The 27,894-nt window shown below is 47.4% G+C and overlaps 1 protein-coding gene across 2 annotated transcripts in view; it reads right to left on the reverse strand.

The window, feature by feature from the left end:
• LOC144936478 (SH3 and multiple ankyrin repeat domains protein 2-like) overlaps positions 1-27,894 on the reverse strand; it is a 672,911-nt gene that overhangs the window by 76,727 nt on the left and 568,290 nt on the right. For both annotated transcript variants that reach the window (XM_078863558.1, XM_078863557.1), the window contains one exon: positions 13,955-14,090. In XM_078863558.1, the coding sequence (XP_078719684.1) occupies positions 13,955-14,090 (136 nt within the window). The remainder of the gene's footprint in view (positions 1-13,954; positions 14,091-27,894) is intronic.

The raw sequence follows: 27,894 nt of genomic DNA on the forward strand, positions 1-27,894 counted from the left end.
ACACTCATAGCTACTGTGTACTGCATGCATTTCTTTATTTGTTTACTGGGTTTTTTCCTCCCTCTGCAAGAAGGAGACTTAATGTTGAATTTCCACGTCCAGTAAGAACCATTGTGGCTCCATGCTAGCACCGCGCTGGGACATTCCAGGTACCCAATCCTGAGCCACGCACACACACGCGCGCACTCATGCTACGTTTCCATGACCATTGGGAAAGCCGTGCCGTGCTGGGCCATTCCAATAGTGACTAATGCTCCCGAGGCTCAGCCCATCCCACTTTACACCCCTTGCCCCCTCCGTCTCTCAGTGGCCTGAGGGAAGCAATTGTAGAATTTGTCTTAGTTTTAACAAGATTCATGCATTCTTGAGTTTTTCTTTCCAAAGCAAAAAAAAATGTTTTTTTTTTCTCGTTTCACTTCATGCTATATTATTGTTTACCAAAAGAGACGCAGCCCTAAAAGTTAATAAAATAAGCGAGACACAAATGATATTTCTCTTCCGCGATGACTGGGTCCGAGCCAGGCCTGGGCGAGAGTGGCCTGGGTTAAGAGTGCACAACCTCCCTGAGGAAAGGGAGCAAGCCCTCTTACAGTTCCCACCTGTCCCGGTTTTCCCAGGATCGCACTGTTGTTGAGGACGGCTGTGCTGGGAAATAATTTGCAAGTCTTCCCAGGATGTAAAAAAAACTCCCATTCTTTGTTCTGTAATAATAAAACCACTCCACAAAGAATGTACACGTGCTGTAGTTCTCTCACCTCTCCCAGTAGTGTGAGACATTCCTATTTCGAAGATATGGCCCGGTTTAACTAACCACTGCTGCCACTGCTCCACCTTATATAATTAATAAATGGCTCTGAACAAAGTAACTATGGTAACACAGGCCTGCCTATTATTTCTGTCGAGATTGTGGATCTCAATGATGTCTTGCCAAGTTAGATACATGGGGATGGCAGGCCCAGTTCAGATACCACATGGCCTGGTGTAGAAAACTCGTATTGCTAGGGTCATCATGCAGCACGCAAACTACACTACCACTGTCCCATCTCAATTAGACAAAAGTGTTGTTTACATTATTAATACGTACACACACGAAACATATTGTATATTTAGACATATAGTTTAAGTTATAAGCACAACAATCCTCATTTAGTATCAAGGCATCTCTTTTAGTATAACATAACACTCACAGCGCAGTGGTAAGCGCAGCATGCTATATGAGCCCGGAGACTTGAATTGAATTCCCTGCTATACCTAACATTAGCGGTTTGTGATGTTCTATTTCTTGATTTGAGGCTGAGTGGACCTAGGGGAGGCCCAGGACCAGTTCAGATAAACGTCAGCAGTGTTGACCGTGAGCGGGAATCGAACTCGGGTCTGTCGCGCAGCGTGCTAACCGCTGCATTACCGCTTCCCCTACGTAGCGGAGCAACGCGGACGCAGCCACTTTTGTCTGTCGAGTGACATCCATGCAGCGAGAGGCAGACCGTGCATGTGACAACTCTTGGTCTGCCCACTGCGTGAGACCTCGCAGCAGGCGACTTCGCACAGGCGACCTACGAGCGTTGCGACGAGATCGCCATTGGAAGGACGTTTGACTTTGGTGGACAAAAACAAAACGGTGAAGTGACATTCACACATCGTAGAGAATACTCCATTCTCGCTGGTTCAACCTAGGGGATGCCCCGGTCGGGATGACTTCCAAAATAAGCACCGTGCACAGCCATAACACGCATGATGCAAGATGTATAAACATGCGTCATTGTGATTGTACTCACCGATACACCGTATTTTACGCGGGTGTGGGTTCTACATTTGTTATTGTGAGCCATCTCGGTCAGTTAACCCATAACACCTGGGTTTGTCCCGTGACCTCCTGCCGACGAACTTTCGACACTCCACGTGGCCTCAGAGGTCATCTCGCCTGGCACAAGTGCCGCCTTGGTGACTTCACCGCCACTTAGTGGCAAACGGCGGCTGTTGTCATGAACGTAAACACGAGCATGGCGAGCAATGATGCAGTGTTCGCACGTTACTCCCTATGATCCCAGCAACCTGGATTCAAGTCCCAGCCGTGCCACCCCACCCCTACGTTGAATTTATTTCGCACCGTGCGTACGTAGCCAGCCCGTCTTGACCGTGTACAGTTGTGTTTGGATGATTTTGTTCGTGGGGTTTTTTTATTTGTTTATTGCTGTAGTAACCAGGTCCCCATCGAAAAGGAGTATGTATTGCCCAATAGGGGTTGACATGTGCCAAAATAAGACCTAACCCTTAAACTTTCTTGAACTACGAAGAAGGGCCATTGCTCGAAAAATCACCTGTAACAATTTTCATTTTAAGGCCGCAGCGTTATTGACGGACGCGTAGAGCCCGCTGTGATCGTGCGTTCACCACCGCTCACTCGGTCGTGAGAAATCCAACAAGCGGTACCACTGAATAGACCTTTGCAAGCGAATACGTCCCTTTGTACACAAAAAAAGAGAGTCCTCAAAACATGTCAAAATGTAGGAATGTTGAACTGCGCGCCCCGTTTGTGCCACGCCCAAGTCTTAACCACCGCCCTAGCTCCCAGCCTCCGAAGGGGGGGGAGGGGATCAAGGTTTTGCATCTGTGCTGTCAACTGAGCCCGCGTACCCCGTGATCTGCATGATGGGAAGTTATTTGCGCTGACAAACCCTGTAACTGTCTCATTATTTATTTTCCAGAAAACAAAACAAAAACTAAACTCATCATCATTACCCAGCATGGCAAATTTGAATCTACTGCGGGTAACACAGGTGCATTTTACCTGATTAACTTTAATTGTGCCAGAGCATTAAAGCTAAGCAGGTTTGAGACTGGAAATTGCTTGGATGGGTGACCACAATTTGTCGTAACAGGCGCCGGGCACCGCGCAGAACAGCGCAGAACAGCGCAGAACAGTGCAGGCAAATCCGTTATTGTGCTGCACTCATTCCACCTTCACCAGTGTGGTGAAGTATGGTCAAAATACTGCATCGCTCGTGGCCCACAGGGCGTGGGGAGGCCTCTCACCGAGCGGTGGAAATGTCCACGTGCGCAGTCCATTATTACGGAAGCATGTGTGTGCGCAAATGCCTCCATCTCATTCATCCACCAGTGGATTGAGACCTGCAGAGTCGTGTGCCCGAGTCGCCACTGTGGTGGAAGTTGTGAAGATAACTAATTAAGGAAAACCTTGACAGATACCAAGATACTCTAAGTGATATAAAATGGAAAAGCTATACTTTCATCATCATAAGAACGTTGAAAAATCAGACTGTTATACACAACAACACATCCTTTGCAGGGCTTGCAAGGTTTTGTTGGTTTTCCCATAATGCTGTGTGGATTAATACACTTGGTGTAATCATAATAACAACCAGGCATCTGTCAACCTACTGCTGCATGAAGGCCTTCCATGCTATGTTGGCGAGTACCGGTCGAGACGTCACTCACCACCAATGTTAGCCGTGACCGGGATTGACCTCGGGTTGTGGAGTTCATCATTTGTTCACCTAGGAAAGCCTCACTGAGCTCTCATGGCTCTCTTTCAGGAGGGTCCTGCCGGGTTTGTTTGCAGTAGGAGGCGATGATTTCTACGTATATTCCAGTAAAGTACCTGGCAAGAGATGTTTCACATCGTGGTAAATTTGGACCATGGGATCGGGCCATGATGGCCTACTTTAACGAATGACATAATGGGTTCTTTAACATCCACTGTGAATAAACGGTGCACAGTAGCATCAAGGTAAATACATCCATAATACAGATTTTATCGGGTTAGATCGCGTACATATATCAAGGTAAATACACACTGCAGCATTCACCAGGGTGGCCACTGAATTCCAACCGTGGACCTCTGCAACGAGCAGTGAGAACGCGCCACTGTGCCACTGTATTACAATACAGCATTAGATATACGTTCATCTTATTATACGTTATTTATAAGTTGGAGTTTTGACTGTGCCCAGACTGTATGAGATTGATGCTCCAAGACTGAAAATCTTCTGCTAAAGACGAAGCATTATACAGCTTTGTAATGTTTTTCCTTTTTTTGCCAGAACAAAACCATCTTCTCAATTCCTCGCATTTCCCCCTGCGTATATAGACCCCGACGTCTCCCCTTTCAACTCAATGGGCTTCCCAAACCACAGCGAGTTGCAAATCTCACGCAGCCGCACGATCCGCGCCCCATGCGCAAGCCGATCGGATCGCGCGCACAACACCTGAACACAAACACGACTTGTTCAGGCACGCCCGTGAACCGGCGTTCACTTGTAATCGATCGTGCTTCCCCCTCCTCCTCCTCCTCTCTCTCTCTCTTTGCTCGAGCGCAGCTCTTAAGAGCTGGCCCTTGTCATCGCGGCTGGTCATGAGACGCTGCTGGCGGACATTCTGTATCCACCATGACACAATGGGGATGGGGGCCCACACCAAAAAAACATTTAAAGTCACATGCATTAAGAACACAGTGCCAGAGGAATTAAATGCTCCGTTTCGTTATTGAGAAGACATTTTTTGCGGGGGGAAACCAAACATTATTTGACCTGGGGTGGTATTTTAAAATGTGTGTAATTTTTTTCAGAGTTCAGGCTCAGGATTTGGATCAAGTAGGATAAATTGGATTTCTTATCTCTTATACACCCCCCTGTTTGTATCGCCCGCCTAGAATATTCCGTCTTTGTGTTCCGTTCGCTCATACAATCAATTATTTCGCTCTCACATCTCATTCGCTGGATTCGCTTAATGGTAGTGTGTGTGTACAATTTGCATATTTTCGACATTAATCATGGACAAATATAAATTACTTTGCACACGATTCATCACTCGCACTACTTTGAGCACAAGAAACAATTGGAATAGCTGCGTTGAGCGATTGCTGTCTCGACTTTAGCCCAGACTGTTTCGTGTTTATCTCGTCAAGGAACATAAACCATCACGCGAACTCCAGTCTTCGTCGCAGCAGTTTTTGGCTAGTCATCGATCAAAGACGATCACTGCATCGCGCACTTGCGGATGCGCTTCTGTGGCCATATGGACGCTCTTCCTTCCGATATTTGGAAGCCACTGGAGCTGTGCAACTTTTAAACCATCAAGATTGAAAAGTAATTTCTTTAGAACTGCTCTTTTGCGTTTAGGCTGTTGTCCTCCCCCCGCACCTCCGATTAGAACAGTTGGCTACGGTGGCGAAATAAGCCCAACGTGCATACGTACAAACGCCCGTTGCGACGGACATTTATAAACACCCCCAAGGATCGAGATTAAATTGTCCCATTGCACCCTTGCTGTGCTGCACAATAACCAGACAATTAGCGCGGATGCAAAACAATATAAATAAACACACAAGCACTGGCAACAACAGGCCATGCTTCCACCCCCATGTGAAAGACGCCGTGCCACCCGATTGTGCACAACTCTGCCAAGCCACGTGCCCTTGCCCCCCCCCCGCCCTCCACCAGTTGCCAGAACATTGCTCCCTGGACAGAAGAAACTCCCTTCACGGATATGGAACCGCCTCCCCGAACACATTGTTGGCGAGATCACCGATTCTGGTCTTCAGGCCTTTAAATGCCGAGCACGTGGACGTCTCCTAACTTCACCACGCGCCTTGTAGGGACCGAGTCTTTGAGCTGCAGTGAACCCAATGATTATGCCGATTTAGATGGGCTAATGTCTGATATGGCTGTTGTTCACAATTGCACTCAATAATAAAAAACACAGATTTGTATCATGCAGCCAAAAGATATTTATCTCATTTGTGCACCGTACCAACAGCTGTTGGAAAGAATAAATACAGCGAATTATTAATCAGATTAACGATATGTGGGGGGGGGGCAGAAGTTCTGCGTGTTTGAGATTCTAGTCAAGACAAGCCGCGCTGACCTTGCGTGAAGCTCTTTATGGAAGGCAAATTTGAACGTTCCGATCGTATTGCAGGGCGCAGGAGATTCGACGTGAGTTGGGGGGGGGGCGAAGTTTGGGGACTAACATCATGACAATAAATGTTCAACAAGCAGGGTGCTGCCATGAGAACACAAGAGGTCGAAAGGTTCCCACATGTCGCAGAAGAAAAGCACGCGTAAGCTTACAATAAAGACAAACCGTGCGGTCTTTAATTTCGAATGTCGTTTCCATCTATGGCAGGAGACAACTGTCGACGAGTGTATATTTATTTTTCAAGAGTGGTTTAGCCTCACTCATTTGCAGTCTGGCAGTGTAAAATGGGGTCCGCCTTTTGGCTTGTGGTTCGAGCAATTTAAAGTAATTTGCAGCTTCTATTCAGAGAATTATTAAATAGAATAATATCTCCTGCATGCCATAATGATGTTTCACTCTTTGTTAAAGCGACTTTAACTATCGGCAATGCTCGTGTGTATGTGTGTGATTTAGGAATGAGTGTGCTTACTTGGTGATCTATTAGGCTAAAAATAAATGTATGCAATCATACGCATACAAATCCTGTCTTTTTATAAATGTATACGTTTAGGTTTAAGTCATCCCCCCAGCCACTGGAGGCCCTGCCATTCAACGTGATGTTAAAAACGAATGAGCTATCGAACCAAGTTCAGTTTGATTCTGAATCTCAACAATTCACTGACTCACCTGGAGGACATATGTCATGAATTCCACCCCGCGTGGTTAGGTCTGCCAGGCCCAGGGCCATCTTCATTCAAGGTCGATATTATTTTTCACGATTATATATGTTTTATTGAAACTACAGATACGTTGGTCTCCTGTTACCCAAAACCATTTAAAACTTTGATAAACTTCCAACATACCACGGTCCCACCTTTTCTCACTCATGTCCCTTCACGCTTCTCCAATGAACCTCTCCTCCATCAACCAAGGTCTAATCTTGAGTCAACCTCCCAGTCACACGACACTCTACACGGGGGGGTGGAGACGGGGGGGTCACCCCTTCTCCTCTGCTGACACCCAGATGTCGCTCTCTCTCCTCTCCGTGCTGAACCTGATCCTGCATGTATTGCACATGTGGCCGTGACACCACAATGCGCTCCCCTCCACTATTCCAGTGACTTCTAATGGCTTGCCATGTTATGGTGCTATAAAGAACATCCCTATTATCATTACTACTACTACTACAGAGGCAGCCTCTTGGAGTGGCCGGCAAGGCACTCGTGATAACCAAGGTTATGAGAGAAGCGAGTTCGTAAATGTACTTACTCACCCACAAGTGAAAGTGGACATCAAGGCTAACGCCACTGATGCTACCCAGGCACCGCTCATGTGCCTCTCAGATGAACGAGGGAGGCATTGTTGTGAGGGCCACCATCACTTCTAACCCAGCTGTGTTCTCCACTCAAGAGGTCACCACAACTCATTGTTGTTTATGTTACCACACTTCATCACCCTTTCCTCCCTCTGTTCCAGATTTTCCAACCAGCGCGTAGTCAGTACCCAACCTCCAAGGACCACGTCTACTGTCTCATCACCAGGCCTGTCCCTGAGTTGCCCACCTCTGAGTGTCACTCATCACGAGGCCTGTCCCTGGGTTGCCCACCTCTGAGTGCCAGTCATCACCAGGCCTGTCCCTGGGTTGCCCACCTCTGAGTGCCACTCATCACCAGGCCTGTCCCTGGGTTGCCCACCTCTGAGTGTCACTCATCACGAGGCCTGTCCCTGGGTTGCCCACCTCTGACTGCCACTCATCACGAGGCCTGTCCCTGGGTTGCCCACCTCTGACTGCCACTCATCACCAGGCCTGTCCCTGAGTTGCCCACCTCTGAGTGTCACTCATCACCAGGCCTGCCCCTGGGTTGCCCACCTCTGACTGCCACTCATCACCAGGCCTGTCTTTGAGTTGTCCACCTCTGAGCGCCACTCATCACCAGGCCTGTCCCTGGGTTGCCCACCTCTGAGTGCCACTCATCACCAGGCCTGTCCCTGGGTTGCCCACCTCTGACTGCCACTCATCACGAGGCCTGTCCCTGGGTTGCCCACCTCTGAGTGCCACTCATCACCAGGCCTGTCCCTGGGTTGCCCACCTCTGACTGCCACTCAATGACTATCTCGGCAACCTGCCCTCCACCACCCTACGCACGTGCCCCAGCATATCACAACCTCCTCTTCCTGATCTAATCTGCCAGATTTAATATTCTGATGTTATTCATATTCTTTTGGTCTTTCGGTAAAGCCACGTAGATCGAACAGATAATAACAATAATAACAATATCACGACGTTTTGATCGCAACACAAGCAATCGTCATCAGCTGAGGCAGCTCTCCCGCTATACTTTTTCACCTGATGACGATTGCTTGTGTTGCGATCAAAACGTCATGATATTTTTATCATGACGTTATTATTATTTGTTTGATCTACGTGGCTTTACCGAAAGACCCAAAGAATATGAATTCCTGCAGTCACGAAAGCTTTAAGTCAAGATTCTGATGTTACTTTACCCTATCCTGCAAATAATTTAAAGCATCTCCACGGCAAAAAAACAATAGTACTATCCAAATGTCTGGTATATCTGTGAAATACATGCACAGATGGGCCTACCATTAAATGCATATTGTGATTTTTTTCTCAACAACCCATTGAGACGACGTAACTGGCATCAAAAAACAAACAAAATGCAATCTCATCTTATTGCAATGGCCCTAAAAGACACAACACAACCTTTTTACTGCCTGTTCAAGGGAGACTCTCTCCCCACTTACAAGACAGGCTCCATACATATGGCTATGCTTAGAACTAGGCTATGAACAATTAGGTGAGTTATGTGCAAAGGTATCCCCACACGGTTTTCATTGGGCATTTGTTCAAGCGACGTGGCTGAATCTACCATCGCTGTGCAAGAATACCCCCCAGCGTTTGTGCTGAGTGGCAATTACTGGTTGAACTAAATTGAAAACTCGTTTCTAAATTTAAAACTCATTTCTTTAGAACAGTTTTTTTGTGTGTTCAGTTTGTTGTCCTTCCGCCGCACCTCCGATTAGCACGGTTGGCTACGTACGGTGCGAAAAAAGTTCAACAAACATTCTTACATGAACAAATATCAGCAGTGTTGGCCAAGCGTAATAATACACGCATATTGTGATTTTAAGACGGCAAAATGTATGATTGTGACCACAATGTTAGTCCTATTGTAGTGACATAGAATTGGTCACTACGTGGAATAGCGCTGGCTGCTGGCAGGGAAGGGGATCTGCATAGTGAAGCAGCCCTGACTGACAGCAGGCCATGTGACAGACCCGAGAGGGATCTAGGGTAAAGGTTACGGAGGGGACGCGTCGAGAGCCCGCTCCTAGGTTCCAGAAGGGGGGCGTGGCCGGGGCGGAGCGAGGCCACGCTAACAGGATAAAAGAGGACCCCGGGCAGGGGATCGGGGCCGTCGTTGGAGTGGGATCCCCTCGTCGTCGTCGCTGCTGTCGCCTTCGTCGCTATCGTCATCCACTTGATAATTGCGCTGCTAGCAGTAGTTGGCTGTCTTAGCTCAGCGCCGTCAGTGTCAGACGGCTAGCGTTGTGTTGTAGGCTAGCAACCAGAGCAGAGTTTCGTTTAAGCGAGAGACAGAACATTGTGTAACAGTGCAGAGTGTGTAAAAGTGTGCTCAGTGTTCATTAAATAATTGCCTCCAAGAGTTACGTCTCCAAGTTAGTCACTCCACTATCATGTCTTGCATGTCACGTGACACCACCATACTGCAAGTATAATGCACACGACACTGCCTGCGACATTAGTTACATCAGTGGCTCGCAGCTACATGCAACTGTACTTAATATCTATTTGCGTGGTCGACCCTTTGCTTGCCCAATTGTAAAAAATGATTGCTCAACTCCCCCGTAATTAGTATCACTTTCATCGGGCTCCCACAAATCCACTTGAAAACTCTTAACACCAACCCCTCGATGGTACAGAACACTGGAGCTATTTTGAAGTTGAGACGCTCCATGCACCCACCATGATATCGCCACGAAACCAAACTGCCTTTTTAAAGCTTCAGGGCTAATGTAGGACATCGCTGTCTCTCGTCGTAAGTGGTTGGATGTTTTTTTTCCCCCACTCTCTCTCATATTCGGCTTCTGTGCCCGCGAGACCACGGCTCTGCATGATTAGCTCCATGGCCGATCGCAGGTCCGGGCACTTAGCGGCAAAACATCCAGAGATAGCGGCCGCTGCAGTTGCACTGTTCAAGCCCTCAGGCTGGTTTGGCGGAGAGGAGATCTTGTTTAGATTGACGTGAGAAACTTTAGATTTGCTGGAGCGATGATAGCCCCAGGGAGAACCTTCCATTGCGGGAGAATAACATTCGCACAATGACTCCGGCACGCTGTTGAGGTGATGGATATCACAAGGTCTTCTTGCAGAATTCATCGCAGTATTGACAGACTCCAATGACAATCGTTGGCTTCCTTTGTAGTAAATATATATGCATCGCAGGCTGGCTTATTCATAACAGTGTTGAAATCGTGATTCAAGCGTATTGTGTTACGATGTGTTTAAAACAAAATGAGAAAAGCCCTACCATTCACATCATAGCAAAAAATTACACACGCGGCACATACAGCACGTGCATTATCAAACCGCAAATTACATTCGGCTGGCTTCATGAGCGTTGTCACGACGAAATTGCAAGTGCCAGTTTTATAATCTCTGCGCAACCTACGCAAGTGCGCATGTAATACGTTGTAATTCCACAAAGCCTCATCTCGCTGATTCATAACTTAATGTGACGATCTACAAAATCGCAACGTTTAAAAGCGTTAAACACCTTAATGCGAGTTTGATCATACGCGAGTGCAGGAATGACATCATCACCGTAAGCCACAATCATTCTCGGCAACCAATCAATTCACACGGATGCTTAGAAATCACAAATAAGGCCGAGCAAGCTGGAATGAATTGTGTGCTGCGTGATTAATAGTGAAATGGATAAGCAGACGATATTTTGATACTTGTATTCCACACAGAAACACTCATGATTAGTTCGAGTCGCGTATAAGGTGAGGACGGGGAGCCGTCGAGCGCGCATGCAATATCGACGAGCAGCACCGCGTGCCAAACGAATCGCAGATCAACGAACGCAACGAGACAATGAGCATCGACGCAGGAAGTGAGGTCATTTGCCAAGATAGACAAGTAGACAAGATGGGCTTCCTTCTGATTAAACAAAGCGTTAAATTAATGTTACGCACACATGCATGCATGCAGATAGGCGAGCGAACATATAAAGAACACGTGGCATATCGATGCACTGCAAATGTAAGCATGATAAAAAATATATAGTATGATGGATACGTGTAATCTAGTTGACCAAAACGGTGGGATTGTGGCAGGTGTCTGCATATGCAAAGACACACACGGCATACGTCAGCAATAATCTGTAACCAGGAAGCCCCATTGGATTTTAAGACTCTTTCTAAAATTACATATTCGGAATATTTGGCCAAATACTTTTCACGTGTTTTTATTTATATGTGGGAGGGACACTAGAGTGCCTAGAGAAAACCCACACACATGAGGGGAATTGGTCAAATTCCACTTTAGTTGCTGTACTGATTTTCCTACAGGCGCACATGTGACTCTCATTGATGGGTGATCTGCCAATCCACCAATCCCCAGATCGCTAGATTATAGGCATGTGCTGGGACCACCCAGAGCATACGACGTATGTATGTTGAACTTCTTTCGCACCGTATGCAGATGCCGTTAGCAAGAACATCTTCAGGCCAACATGGCGCACAAGGGAGTGGTGTGGCCAGAACCACGGCCAACCATCATTGTCTCCCCAGTGTTGATATTTACACACCAAGTTATAATTATTTTAAGGCTGGGTTTGCCTAGTGGGGGCCCAAGATATGTTCAGAAATCCAGAACCACTTATGTTAGCCATGACCGGGAATCAAGGTCAGGTCATCAGGCTCGTAGCACAGATCTCCACGCAAAAAGATAGCCCCATATAGCCGACACAGCCTGTTGGGGCAAGTGCTGTTTGCGAGCACCTATGATGACCAGCATGGCCCACGAGGGAGTGGGTGGTTAACACCACGCCCAGCCATCTTTGCCTTCCCAATGCTGATGTTTACATAACCACGCCAGGTACTCATTTAAGGCTGAGTCGATCTAGGAGGAGGCCCAGGACTGGTTTAAATAACCGTCACTGGTGTTGACCGTGAGCGGGCATCGAACTCGGGTCGCTGAATCTGTCGCACAGCGTGCTAACCACTACACAACCGCTCCCCACCTGGCTACACACGCACGCGCACGCACACTCGTGCAGGTATGCTGGAATTATTTTAATTACGTATCTCACAACAAAAGACTAATGGCATGACAGCGTCGTGAGGCATGCGGGCTTGAAACGCATGCAAGCAGCTCTGACAACGAATGCGTGCACGCAGGCAAAGCAAACAACGCGCCGTGGGCCCACGGGGGGCGGGCTCGAGCTGGTGAGGGTTAAGGGTTAATCACACAATGGAGGGCAAAGGTGTCCGTGCACTGCTTTTCCACGGCTTTGCCACGACCGCTGGTTTTCACGCGTCGAGTAAAAGCGATTAGTGTGCGGCATGCATTAGCGTAGGCGACCCGTCTTCTGATCACAGCTCATATATATCTCATTTTCACGAGGGGATCATCGTGTGCCAGGCTCAGCCAACGAACCGAAGATAAAAATTTGCCCCGAATTGAATGAAAAACTAAAACTTCTCCCAGGTTCCCCTTTCCAACGGGGACAGTGGTTCGTGATGCGCTCTACAGTTGCTCTGTCTGACAGAGATGGCCAACGTACTTAGAAATGACAAATTATTGGAGTCGCGCAATGCAGACACGAATGACCGATTCATCGCATCTCACGTGGCTTAAGACACGAATTAGCGTGCAATTTAGACATTGATTATCATTTAGATACTGCCCATCTCTGGCCGCTCACACTAAGGTCTTCAGTCAAAGTGACATCGTCGTCATAATTGCCCTGCCGAAGATCTGGCAGCCAAAACGAGGTAGGTGTGGACCAACCGTTAATCTGAGAGTGAGGGCCGTTTGCATGGTGAACTATGCCGCAGCTGTGCTTTGACGTTAACACTGGCGATGGCCATGCATTTTGTGGGGAATAACGTCCGTGGGTACGTCGACCTGCTCAGATAAATGCTGATCAAATGCGTAATTGTAATCACGCGAAGCCTCGGAGGACCGTGCCGCTAGGCGGTCCGGATGTTCTGGGCGGGAGCCGTTGAGAGCGGCGTAGAGAGCACAACGTTGACTTGCAGTGCGATGAGAGCACAGCTACTCCAAACAAGCAAGTGCTGCTTCGTTAAAGATACGGCTCACAATTACATATATGCGAAGGGGTAATCCGGCGACGTTTGTTGTTGTTTACTTGCCGTTCCCTGCTGATGAGATTCAGTACAGGGGAAACTCGTCCAGAAACCAGCGCCTTGCTTAAAACATTACTGCCAAGATAAATTGACGTGGAAGGCACAACGTTAAGCTGTTAAAGTCAAACCAAAGTGTTTCCAAAATCAAACCAGCTCGGGGAAGTGCTATTGTCCATTCGTAGCCAGGAATCATGGGTGGATTTTCCACATTCGTGCGGCAGAGGCCAGTTTCCCCACATAATGGCCAATGTTGAATGCTTAACATGTGGTACTCATTTTAGTTACTCTGGCAGTATGATGGGCTGAGTTCAACCCCACACTGGGATTGTAACTCATGCCCTTCTGACGGTGAGCTGACTGCTCTAACAACAGTGCCACCCAGCCAGATCGGTCGAGTGATCAATCAGCTTTCAACCAACCTGCTTCTTCATTCACCCATTCGCTACGCATGCGTGCCATGCATTAACACATACGGCTGTGATCGTCCGACGATAATCAAACCGAGAATGATTAGTAGCTGTGGGAGGCGGCGATTGGCAGCAGCAGCAGGAGGAGGAAGATATCCGTGTGGAACAACGGGGGGGAGGGGAGTGGGGAGGGCGGGGAGGGGTCGTACCTTTCTTGCGAACGCCATCTTCGGGCTCCAGCCGGCGGCTCACGGACACCACCTTCATGCCCAGCTGGTTGCCCCCGTGCCGGATGAGCCCCACAACCTGCCGGTGTCCACATTTCACCACGTTCTCGCCGTTCACCTGCACGCACGCAACGCCCACGGCACGCCACGTCACGGCGCGTCACGGCACGCGTCACGGCACGCGGATTCAGACGAACGTTCGGCACTGAGTCACGGCGGCGGCAGCAGTTTCTGCTGCCATTACGATTCTTCTGCTGCCACCTTCGCCGAGGGGAGGTTTGAACGCCCACGGGCCGCGCAGTTATTCTTCACGACGATGCTCAAGTCGAATAAGCTGTCGGACCACGTTCGTCGTACAGGCTTCATCCATGCATTCGTCTATGCATGAGCAACCAAGCATCACATCGAAACCAAGCTGGATTACAAGCATGCATACTGTATGTGTCCTACCGAGTGGTGGTGTTGGCAGCGTTTGATTTACAGTTGCCATTCTGTGAATTAAAAATCCCCCGATTTAACCTTGCCCGACATTCCTCTGCGATGGACAAACCCGTGGCGTGCAAGGTCAATAGGGTTCAGAGGATGGCACCCACTATAGGAATGTGGAATGTCCACAGCTGGCCCAGAATCGCCATTTGAGATGAGCACTGCCACCAACATTTGAACTTGATACGCAAATGACAAAATAGAACGATTCCCCCGTATAGCCTGAACAGAACTTTTGGGGCAAGTGCTGTTCGCGAGTAGCACATATGAAGGCCGGCATGGCACATGAGGGGGGTTGGTGGCCAACACCACGCCCGACCACCTTTGTCTCCCCAGTGGCGATGTTTACACACCACACCAAGTACTCATTTTGAGGCAAGCTAGGGGAGGCCCATACCCGGTTCAGATGACCATCACCGGTGTTAGCCGTGAGCGGGAATCGAACTGGGGTGGCCGGGTTCGTAGCGCAGGGCGCTAACCGCTAACCTACTGCTCCCCACAGCACGCAAATGAATGCAGAATAACAAACGCACAAAGTCATAATTTTGAAGAAGGACTCGAACTAAATTACACTCATCAAGCTCTTTCAATTTGCGAGAGATGAAGTGGATTTTATTTTATTTTCTTGCGAACAACATTGTACAATCTGCACCTACTGTGCCCCTTAGTGCCAGACAATGGTACAAAATGAGATGGGGGAGGGGGGGAGAGAAAATCAATCAGAGTCTCTCAATGTGTCACATTACAGGTCTGCAAATTACCGTGACGCGGATCCTGTGCAAAGCTAGACCGTCTGCTGTTTGTTCTCATCGTCCGCTGTTTGTTCTCATCGTCCGCTGTTTGTTCTGATCGCGCGACCCTCCGCCGGGCGACATTAAAGATAAACCTGACTGCACACGTGGCATCATTAATTCATGTTTTAATTCCCTGCAGGGGTGATAACGTGGAGTCTGTGTTTCCTCTGGCCGACTGCTTTGAGAAGGTGTTGTGTCTTGCAATGCGGCTCCTCGAAGGCCAAATAAGCTCAGCACCAGCCATGGTATGGGCTGCTTCGGCCAATGACAGAAGCCCTTAAGTATTTCTTGAACACACTTATAGCAAGCTAATTTCATAATGATTCAGAATCTGAATATGTATTAAAACTGGAGGAATCCAATGAGCTATAAAGATATATTTCACAAATGTCCAGTAGGTGCGGGTAAGAACGTTACAGCGACAAACATTACAAAAACATGATAGTCATGCAAAGTACAGGAAAAGTAAAAAAAATCACCCAAACATATACAGATAAAACTAAACCATCCCGATCCTACCTGACCGGGAATGGAACTTAGGATAACCACTGCGCCACTGCACCACTGCTCCAACTCCCCATTCATGACTTAGTTAAATATAAGCATGACACAACAAGTCTCATACTAAGGGGCTAATATCACTCGTTAGAAAGCCACTTGAATGGTGCCGATGTGCCTTGCGCACGAGCAAACAAGGCTCACTCTGTGCACACAGCAGAGGCAACAAAAGGACCCCCCCCTCCCCTTATAGGCTCACGGGAGGGCACAGCAAAGGTATGAACCCACCGTGCTTTTACCGGTGACACTTTCAGTGCACGGCTGCTTTCCACGGCAACCTTTGCGAACAACGCCCGTAATCTTACTGCGCAGACATGAAGCCTCTTTTGTAGGCTGATGTTTCACGGATTTCGCCCACATGATGCCCGACGTTTCGGCCCGCGTGCTGGGAGCTTCTTCGGGAATCCCCGAAGCCGAAAACACATCGGCGAGCTAACAGCGCGACCCCAAAAAGTCGATGCAATGGCATAAACGGAAGAGAAAAAAACCTCTACGCTGACGTGTGTCTGCCATTCCGTACGGCGCGTACCGTTGAGAATGATTCGGAACGACGTTGGAATGAGATCATGTGGCATGCGATGCTTTGTTAGGGGTGAGGTATTTGTTGTGAGGACTGAGGCTTACTATATAAGGCTGTGTACAATTGTCTGGGTGACTTTTTTCCCCCCTGACCGTTAATGTGTATCTGCTGTGTAAATGGGACGTGGAATGTTCTCAGATTTAATAGGGTTTTTAATTCTATATATAGCACAACGCCGGCGGGTCCAAGTGCTTTATTCTTCCTATATACAGTGTTACATGTAAGGGTGTGTAATTATGTACACGCAATAATTTATTGCCCCTTTGTAAATCCACTGCTGGGTGAAGGCCTCTCCCCCCTTATCATAGAGCACACACATTTTGCTTCAGAGAACAACGTTACACAAGCGTATCGTTTTAAAGTTCCCACATAAGACCTGTCAAAGCAGGCCGTGGGTACGATCCTGAACCCTGAAGCCTGCTGTGTATTTGGAGTTTGCGTGTCTCTTTCTTCGCGTGACTGTGTGGCTTTTTCTCCGGGTCCTCCGGATTTCCCCTCCACATTTAGAAACGGGCGTTTAGAGTATTTGGCTGCTATATCATTGCCACGTGATAATCCACTTCGTTGAGCTGTCATTAGTGGCCAGGTCGTTTCTGAAAAAAGAGCTATCCAGCTTAGTGGGCCTTACCTGGTAATAATAAAAACATCATCCACATTAAGCAGATTATCTAGTGATGTTGTTGCGTTGGCAGTGGTGCATAAGCACAAACAATTATAGTAAAAAAAACACCTCAACGCATTCGTCTTGAACACTGTGGTCTTAAAAACTAAAAATATAATCGGTGACATTTTGTGCAATGGCCATTCTTCATAGCGCATCATCCATATTAGTTGGGGGGTGGGGTAGGGGGATGAGGTGCGGGGGGGGGGCAGAAACATAACGCAGGTCACGTGCTCATTTTGGACAAGACATTGCCACACGGAGGAGTCATGAGAAAAGCTGTCCCCTGATCGAGGCAAGGGTCGTCTGCCACCTGCTTATCCCCACTGGTGGCGAAGTGGCACAAATGCTGGGCACGTCCAGCCTCGGGGTCAAGTTACGATTAAACCCAAAAAAAAACCTTGACGAGCTCTGGACACGCGCGTTAAACCTCGCACGGTCTTACAAACGCAGGCACGCGACGCTGCCACATTGGCGTAATTCTTAAAAGTTCTCTCCGCCTGGTGCCACGGCAAGACATGCCTGGCACGCGCACGGGCACGCACGCACATATGCAGGGTGGTGGTGGTGGTGGCGGTGCCACATCGTCCTGTCATTCATTGCGAGTCTTAATCCTCCTGTCACTGCGGTCAGACAGTTTCCTCTTGAGTTAAGCCACTGCCGAGCCCCCCTGGATAATGCGCAGTGGCTGCGCTGCAAACTCCGCCGAATCTCACCGTGCCTTGCTCTGGCTGTTCCCACAACAAGTAGGGCGGGCGTGCGTGCAGCTTGTGTGCGCGCGTCATTGTGTGCTTGTATGATCGTGCACGTCCTGCCGGAGCAAGTGTACGTTGTGCTTGGGGGCCGTCCATAAATGACGTCACGCGATTTTGGACGATTTTTGATCCCCCCCCCCACTTGTCACACGGCGTCACAAAAAGTCAGACCCCCCCCCCTCAAATATGATGTCACAAAGCTCTGCCCCCTAAACTATTGTCATTGTAGTGCGTATTTAATGTGGCGCTGCACTCTGATGTTGTAGGAGAAAACATTTATAAAAAAAGTCTATTTAATTAAGTAGAATGTGTTGTCTATATTTATTTAAAGTTGCGCATATTGATCGTCACAAATATATGATCCCCCCCCCCTCCAGGTGCGTGACGTCATTTATGGACGGCCCCTTGGCGGCGTGGTATCGCAGTGGTTATTGCAGGACGTGATGAACCCCAGTTACCCGAGTGTGATTTCCTGCCGTGGCCAACATCAGTAGCGAACATCTGATCAAACTATGGGCCTCCCCTTGGTCGACTCAGCCTTAAACGAGGGCCTCGTGTTGGCCTGTAAATAGTCACCATTGGGGAGACAAAGGCTGCCCAGCTGGGTGCTGTCCACACCACCCCTCGCGTGCTGTGCCGGCCTTCACAAGTGTTCGCTAACAGCACTTGACCCAACAGTCTGCTAGAGGCAATACGGGGGATACTTATTTGTTGTGTGTACAGCAATGGGTGCCTGACACTTAAATCATATTTTGCAACGATCCCATTTCCGACTACGTATGTAGAGTCGAACCCCTCTTAACGACCACCCTTGTTAACGACTAATCGCTTAACGATGTGCCTCCATAGAGCCCAATGTGTAGTGGATAGTAGTGTATAGTGTAGTGTATAGTAGTGTATAGTGTAGTGTATAGTGTAGTGTATAGTAGGGTAGTGTACAGTAGTGTAGTGTATAGTGTAGTGTATAGTAGTGTAGTGTACAGTAGTGTATAGTAGTGTCGTGTATAGTAGTGTAGTGTATAGTGTAGTGTATAGTGGTGTAGTGTATAGTGTAGTGTATAGATAGTGTAGTGCCTCCATAGAGCCCAATGTGTTCGCTTACCAACCATTCTCCTGTTAACGACGGGCTGTTGTAGGTACTGTATAGTAAATATTAATTAATGCATTGATTAACCGTGTTTATTTTAATTGGATGTGTTTATGTTGTTCGTATCTTTATGTATTAATATCCATTGTTTAAATATTATAAAGTACGTTTCTTTGGTGAAAAATGGTAACGTTGAATGCTATTGGAACTCTTTAAGCCTTTAACATGTATTTCCTATACTCGCTTAACGACCAAATCACTTCACGATCGGTTTGTGGAACCAATTATCGTCATTAAGAGGGGTTCTACTGTATCTATATTGAACTTCTTTCGCACCGTACGTAGCCGACCGCGCTAATCGGAGGCAATTATGACTGAATTTTTATTCAACCACGTCCAGGTAGACTTGGCTTAAAATGTATACTTGGTGCAATATCGTCGATAACAGCACTGGGGAGACAAAGGTGGCTGGGCACGCACGGTAAACACCCCCTTCCCTCCCCCTACCTCTGCTGGGTATACAGCAGCTCTGGCTTGAACGGGCACTCGCACGCGACGATTAAGCGATCCCTCCCCAACAGTCCATTCAAGGTGAGAAAGTGAGGTCGGGCCTTGCATCAGCGACCATGCGGGAACATGGCGCTGATGATGCCAGGGTGGACAAACGCAGGGCCATTTCCATTTTTATAGAGGTCACCACCGGCGGAACTCTGTTACACTTCACCCAATTTGATTACATTCGCCGAGACATAGGCACACAAGGCCCCCTCGGTTTGATGACAGCGAGAGCACCGACCCCCCCATCTCTCTGGAGTAAGTGTTCTGCCCAAGGCAATGTACCTCCTCTACAGACACTACCGCTATATATCACAACTCGCAAAGCGTTTCTTATATATATAAAACTGGTATATGGTTTAAATAAGGCAGGCATGTGCAAAATCATTACATGCTGTTTCGGTGGATGTATGAGTGAGGCATCTGGTTCTGCATCAAAATAAAATAACATTTCAGTCCTCGGACCGCTTTGAGGCTTCCGGACTAATAATTTCCCGCAACATTTGTTTCAGAACGAAACATCCCGGGCTGGCTTTCGACTTTTTAAAGTGTCCTGTTACATGAATGATGCCTTGGCCACTGGGTACGATAGGCAAGGGGGCATATATTAATGCCATTTGCTGACACTCACTGGTTTCGCTTTATTTTGCTTTCCGTTTCACACTGTAAGGAATATAAGACGTGAACAATAAGACGTGGGACATGAAAGCCCAATCCAGAATACTGTGGGGGCCTCCGAGACACATTCAGCATCGTGCAGAAAAAATACGAAAGCAGATGCCACGTGCTGTTCAATCTCTTTATCACCCCTACTCTGTTTCACTCATTTATTACAAATAATCCGACAAGCCAGCATGCATAAATGATTTTGTTCCACTTTGTGCTGTATTTATGCTGAACGTGACTTTCCGGTACACGCTAATGCTATTATAAACTTCTCAGTTACGACAATGGTGGAAAGGTTTTTTTTTTTGAGCCTGTGAATCATGTCCACGCGCCAACATATCCAAAACCCAATGCACGCTTGCGCGCCAAAGGGTAATTCCCGTTTATTTATTTATTTTCTTAACAGCTCCGCGCACGCTGGAGGGGGCCTTGAAATTCGTTTGCACTCGATGTAAGCGATTTGTCGCGAGCAGGAAGCCCAAGCTTGCAAACCCCCATCCACTCGAGACGGATGTTTTAATGCGGCGGGAGATTAGACCATCGTGCATTACAGCGCAGGACCACTTGAGCCACTTCTTTTTTCTCTTCTCGTTAAATCTGCATCGGATGTTGGCAGAAAAACGGAGTTTAATCTAGTGGCTCGCACACCAACCACATGGCCCTCATTATGCCGGCGGGTATTAGTCAAGCTGCCTCTGGGTGTCTAGTGGCAATGCGAGCATGTGGCATATTAGCCGCTCGCTCTGTAACTCTTGCATTGATGTTCAGCCCTTTGGCAGTTCTCTGCTGGTCGAAGGCTTCCTCAATCCCGCATCAGTCGTGGAGGTTGGTGGCCCGTACTTCATCACGCTGGTCAGTGCAGGTTGGTGAAAGGGGCTTCTGGACTGATTCAGAAATCACTCGCCACTGGTGGCAGCCGTAGCTGCGAATCGAGTCCAGGGTTTAGAGAGCAGTGCGTCAGCCGCCATGATGATCGATAGGCGTATAAAGAGTAAAATACAGAGGCTTAGCTAGACGCTTTACAGGAATAGGATAGTTAGGGCAATAAGTATGCATGCATACCTACACACTCAATTCACATGTACGTATACGTACACACACATCGATTCAAAATAGAGTGTATATGTGTGACAAAGATGACCAGTTCAGCCTAATGTGTGGATTATTGGGGCCGAGCATCTATTAAAGACAACATTTATACACGATAAAGTGGTGTGGCTAGAATTCTGCTTGTATGGCCAACATTATCTACCAAATGTTAAAGTTCACGCCCAACATCAGATACTCATTTTAGGTAGAGATCTAGTGAGATGTGGATTTAAAATTGCCCCTGCTTTTGTGTAGTGGCTGACAAAGCTATGGGAAGAAAACCTGAATACCAGGAGAACACTGAGAGAAATGGGCAAAGAATACTCAAACTTCATAATTAACCTACTTGCTCTACTGCCCCCTGCAGGCATCCTGTTGAACATGCATGTGGATTACACATGCACATGACGTCAAACATGCTCCACCAAGCTTGTCTCTTGAGCCACCACACCAGCGTTAATTTAACCCATGATGTTAGTTTAACGCGTAGGCTATCGTGACCAATATCATCATTGACCTTTGGGTCACAATGTGTGTAGTACACCCTCCTCCACCGGACACAGCCGATGAATAAAATTGTCACGCCAACAAACGAGGCCATTTTGTTACTGCATAAGCAGGGGAGCAATCCACAACACATTCAACAATTGGGTACCGACGTGAGGAGTTTGCACGTTCTCCCCGTGGTCGCGTGGATTTCTCTGGGTCCTCCGGTGTTTCTCTCCAAATTTAGAAACATGCGTTTAGAGTCTTGGGCTGATAAGTCACTTCGTTGAGCTATCATTTGTGGTCAGGCGCTTCGGAAAAAGAGCTATATAGCTCAGTGGGCCTTACCTGGTAAAGTAAAAAAAAAAATTGTTTCACTGGTAGCTACCACCAGCATCATCAGGCAGTGGTCAGAGGCGGTAATATATTGTCAGTGGGCTGTGTCGGGTGGAGGAGGGCGTACGACAAACACATTTCACTCACACTGCTCTCTGATCCCAAACCCAACGATGAACCGTGATGTTGGTGTCGCCAGCTCCGCAGCTTAACGCCAAATCGTTTCTCCTAGGAGACGGTTCTTTGTTCTATTTTGTTTCGAATGGCACGCTGAACGTCGCTTGAGAAGGCTTGCGCCTGTTTGTTTGGGATGGACGGAGGCCCGAATGATGTCGGCTGAAACAATAATCTTGGCTTTTTGTTGGAACATGAACAAAAGCCCTTTGTCAGTTGCATTGCCGACTACACATTGCCCATGCCATTATATATATAAACATTAGGAGATATGCACGTATGTATGCATATATGTTGAACTTCGTTTGTACCGTATGCAGCCAACTGTGCAAATCGGAGGTGCGGGGAAGGACAGTAAACTAAACACAAAAAGCAGTTCTTACGAAGTGAGTTTTCAATCTCGATCTAAAAGTGCATAGCTTCCAGTTTCTTCCTAAGATCAGAGAGAAGATCGTTCCAGACGGCCGCAGAAGTGCATCTGAAAGTGCGCGATGCGGTGAAGAACACGGCTGGAAAACACAACAGAATGTGTGCAATCTAAGACAGTCTGGAATACGGATCATTCGAGTGCTTTTGGAAAACTGACCTTGATAATGAAACGTAAACGTACTGTGCCTAAAGAACAATGCCATTAACCAGCACGCACACTACCTGCGCTATGACGGCGCTTCAGAGATATGGTTCCTTAACAAAACGCAACTGCGAAGCGCGCAAACAAGCGAGCGGAGACGCAAGCTTATCATTTACACCGAGAGACAGAAGGAGGAACACGAGGAATTAGAGAGCAGGGGTCAATGGCATCGTTCAAACTGCCAAGGGAAGTAAGTGGGCTCGGGCGAGACACGTCAGTAGAAGGAGATGAGCCGTGATCAAGAATAACGACGGAGCGCACAGAACGCATCCCGGAGAGGACGCCTGCCGCTGAGACGGAGCGACGAAACGAACTCGCGTGCAAGCGCACGGTGGCTCATTGCGCTGCAGGATCGTGAGAGATGGTGGCAGATTGGGGAGCGACCGTGGCTGATGATCGTCATGATAGAAAATACATCAATTATAATGAGTACGTTTGTTTAACACGTAGGCTTTCGCGACCAGTATTATTCATAAATGTGTCGCAACCCTCCACCACCCGACACGGCCAATCAGTAAAAAATGTGTCACATTGACAAAACGCCAATTAGTTACTTCTTCAGCCCACCGGTGTGTTTGAAGAGTGAATCCACAACATTCCGAATTTGAGTACGACGTTTCGCTGGTAATTGCATCCAGCATCTTCGGGCGATTTGTCGGAATCGTGAAGCCATCCACCTGCTTCCGGTCTTAAATAGTGCAGGATGGCGTCATCATTGTTGAACCCGATCAGGTTTCGAGATCAGAGGCGGAGGTGGGGGGGTATTGCAATTATATAATAGATTAGTAATCATCTTCTTGGTTCTTTCGGTAAAGTCACGTAGAAGGGAAGTAATAAAATAATAAAAATAAAAAATAATAAAATTATTATCACGACATTTCGGCCACAACGCAAGCAGCCGTCCTCAGGTGAAGAACATGTCTGTCGACAAGACAGAGTGCTTGCGTTGTGGCCGAAACGTCGTGAGAATTATTTTATTATGCTTTATTGTTATTATTTTATTACTTCCCTTCTACGTGACTTTACCGAAAGAACCAAGAAGATGAATCCCTGCATTCACGAAAGCTTTAAATCGAAAGATTAGTAATCAGTTAATTAGTATGTGATTCCTCTTTAAGGAATTGTAACATTTATTGTATATTACTTAATAATAAGCTTCCAGGCTGCACTAAGTCTGTGGCTATCAGAGCGGTTAATATGATGGAGGGTTGCGACACATTTATAATGACGCGATCTAACCCAAAAGCCTTGATTATGAATGTATAATGAGGACGTTTTTACCAAAGGGCCAATTATAAGTCAACAAAACAACTTGGATGCTGAATAATGATGGGGCTAAATAACCAAACTTATTACAACGTTCAATTAACTATGCATACAGTCAATGGGCTGCGAGTGGGATTCTAACTTCCACGCTCTTAATTGTGAGTCCAATGCTAAAATGGATATTTAAAACCCTGTCCCATTATACGCCAGAGTGAGTTACTCTATAGAGTGTCACGAGTTCAAATGTACAATGTTTAATTTCCTGGAATTAATCTATAATTGCAACAACAACAACAACAAAAATAATAATATCCAAACCTGTATTGTATATCCATAGCGACGCCTTAATCGTTACACAGAGCTAAAAGCACCTTCTTGGGCCACATTTTTCCACGAGCTATAATTGGTATTTTACTGAATTACTTGAATGTACACATCATACATGATCTCATTAGAGTGCTATCTAATGCTCAGGAAGTTAGCGATCCTGTAGCGTGCACATAGACAAAGATCCTCCTGTACCCTTAACAGACTGTTGGGGAAAGTGCTGTTAGCCAGCATCTATGAAGGCCGGCATGGGCACACGAGGGGATGGGTGGCCAGCACCATGCCCGGCTGCCTTTGTCTCCCAAGTAACGATGTTTACACATCGCACCTGGTACTCATTGGAGGCTGAGTCGACATAGGGGAGGCCCAGGACCAGTTCAGATAATCGTCACTGATGTTGACCATGAGTGGGAATTGAACCCGGCTGGCCGAGTTCGTAGCGCAGCGCGCTAACCACTACGCCACACGCTCCCAACAAAGGCACAAACACACACACGAGCAACAACAGCAAGGTCAACAACCGGCATTCCCTGTTATGTACCACCGACATCACCACGGTGTTTGTGCCAGCTTAGGTTTACTTTAAGACCACCTAAAGTATCGATGGATTGGCAGCAAGAGGTCGCAGGACACACACATCGAGGTGTTGTGGGTTAAATGACTGAGACGATCACCGGCAGACACATCAGCTGGATTCCCCACTGCGCCACCTCGCCCTGGTTTATGCAAACCAATTCACTGCTCGTTAGCGCCTCTCTCCTACCTAGCATTGTTGCTGGAGGGGCGAGTGGCTCTAACTGCCCAGTAGCGTCCTTCACGAGCCTCCTCCGCAGAGGCTGATCTTAACAACTGCTAGTGCCAGTCACAGGCAAATTCACCCAGCTCCAAGTTCTCCTGCACCATTTCAACTTATTTTCTAGTCCAGGGGTCGGCAAACCAAAAAACAAGAAGCGACATTTTTTGTTCGAATTCTGTAAAAAAAAGGAAACCTTCACATTTCAAGAGCCGCAATGCACTACGGTGCATACGAGACGGTGGGTCCTTCATAACATAACTGTCACAAAGCAGTCCTTAAAGAGCCGCACGCCGCTCCGGAGCCGCAGGTTGCTGACCCCTGCCGATGGTAAAATGGACTCCCATGGTCAGGGGTCAGCAAACGGAATAACAAGAGCCACCCTCGTGCGGCTCAGGAGCCGCGGGTTTCTGACCTCTACTCTAGTCCATGCCATGCCCATTTCACCTCCTCTAAGTAACCAAACAGAAGCTGCTTGGGCAAGCGGTGGCTGAACGTGTGGGCTACATGACTCAGCTGAAGCATTTCCGCTTGCTGATGGAGCTCACCGATGGGACTTTGGTCAGATCTTTAAACGACATGCGAATTCCTAACACTATGGAGTCTGGTTAAACCCAAGATTGGATTTGTAGCCAGGCCAGCCGTAACATTTCAAGCCATTGCAGGTGTTCCTGTAAATGGATCCACAATTTGCGAGCGTACAGATGAGGGGGCATGATTGTGACTGAGAAGACCCGGAGCTCCTTACACGTTGAAAATGGCAGCTGTGCCATGGTCATGGTAATATCACCATAGTACTTGTGCCAGGTTCAGTGCACCTTGTGGCCAAGTGAAGTGTCGAATGCTCACTGACTGGTCAGGCGACAGACTCAGGTGTCAAAGGTTAGATTACATGCACGCACGTACAAAAACAAAGATCTCCCATGTCGCCTTAAACAGACTATTGGGGCAAGTGCTGTTAGCGAGCACCTATGAAGGCCGGCACGACACACGAGGGCGTGGCCAACACCATGCCTCACCGTCTTTGTTTCCCCACCGCTGATGTTATACACACCATACCAGGTACTCGTTTAAGGCCCAGTCCTCCTAGGGAAGGCCCAGGACCAGTTCAAATACTCGTCACTATTATTGACCGTGAGCAGGAATCGAACTCGAGGTGCCGGCTCTGAAGTGCAGTGTACTAACAACTAAACTCTTTTTTTATTGTACCAAGTAAGGCCCACTGAGCTATGCAGCTCTTTTTTTCAAAAGCGACCTGGACACAAATGATCGCTCAACGAAGCGGCCTATTACATGGAAAGGTATCGCAGCCAAATACTCTAAGCGCGTGATGTTGATTCTAAATGTGGAGGGAAAACCGGAGGACGTGGATAAAAATCTACGTGACCATGGGGAGAACATGTGAACTCCAAATATACAGGTGTCAGGGTTGGGATCGAACCCACGACCTCCTGCATACCAGGCGAGGTAATTAACAGCTCGCCACTAGCACTCCCCTCATGTATGCACACACACAACCCCAACTATACAGGCACAATGACACAATATGTGGTGCTAGCTCGTGCACACGTACACACATTCCATTTTTACCAATGTGTTACATACACATCTGTTCTTATTTCTTGTCTTGTCAACTTATAGTCCAATTTCTCAGGTTGAACCTAATGGATTTACAATGACGTTATAATGTCCAGCAAAAAAGAGAATACTTGCACAAGCAATCTATACACCGTATAGGTTCACGGGGAGGTTTCAATCCAATTTGTTTCCGTTAACATGACCTAAATTGTGTTCTGCATTACTTGAATAAGATGACTCCTACTACATCATTAATCACGTGTTTATAGTTCACAGCGATATCTTCCTTGCATTCAAAAGGCGTTCAGGGCAGACAAGCAGACACTTTATCAACAGCTGTCAACTGTTTTACGCGTGTAGCAATTTGCCATTCAGGAGACTTAAAAACACATAAAACATAAGTGCCAGACAAATCATCCCAATTAAGGACAACAGACACTCACTCATGCCTGAGCCGGCACAGCTGGGTCATTCATTAATATTGAAAAGCTTTACCCAAAAATGCTTCATGGAACCTTCAACGCTGGAACCTGCAACGTCGTTTTTCATAATAGTTATCTCTGGGATGTTTGCGCCACGTTGGCAAGATGTTAACTATCTTGACGCCTGGTATACAACACAGGAGGTCGTGGGTTCCATCCTGACCTTGACGCCTGTATGTGTGCAGCTTGCATGTCTCTCCCCGTGGTCACGTGGATTTTTCTCCGGGTCTTCCGGTTTTTCCCTCCACATTTAGAAACATCACGCGTTGAAGAGTATTTGGCTGTGAGAACATTCCACGTGATAAGCCACTTCATTTAGCTTTCATTTGTGGCCAGGTTGCTTCTGTAAAAAAGGTATGAAGGTCAGTGGGCTTTGCCTGCTAAATTAAAACATAAATTTCGATTTAAAAATAAATAAATATAAATATGCTAAATTCCTCTTGAAATGCAAATTCCTTTGTCAAGGCGCCCTTCCCCCTCCCACCCAGCTTAAATATACGCTGCCAAGCTTGGTGGTGCTCATTCAAATGCTGTCTTTCCGACAAACCTGTTCTTCACCTGAGGACGGCTGCTTGCGTTGTGGCCGAAACGTCGTGATAATTATTTTATTATGTTTTA

This window comes from Lampetra fluviatilis, chromosome 16 (assembly GCF_964198595.1).
Source record: "Lampetra fluviatilis chromosome 16, kcLamFluv1.1, whole genome shotgun sequence".
Taxonomy (NCBI): domain Eukaryota; kingdom Metazoa; phylum Chordata; class Hyperoartia; order Petromyzontiformes; family Petromyzontidae; genus Lampetra; species Lampetra fluviatilis.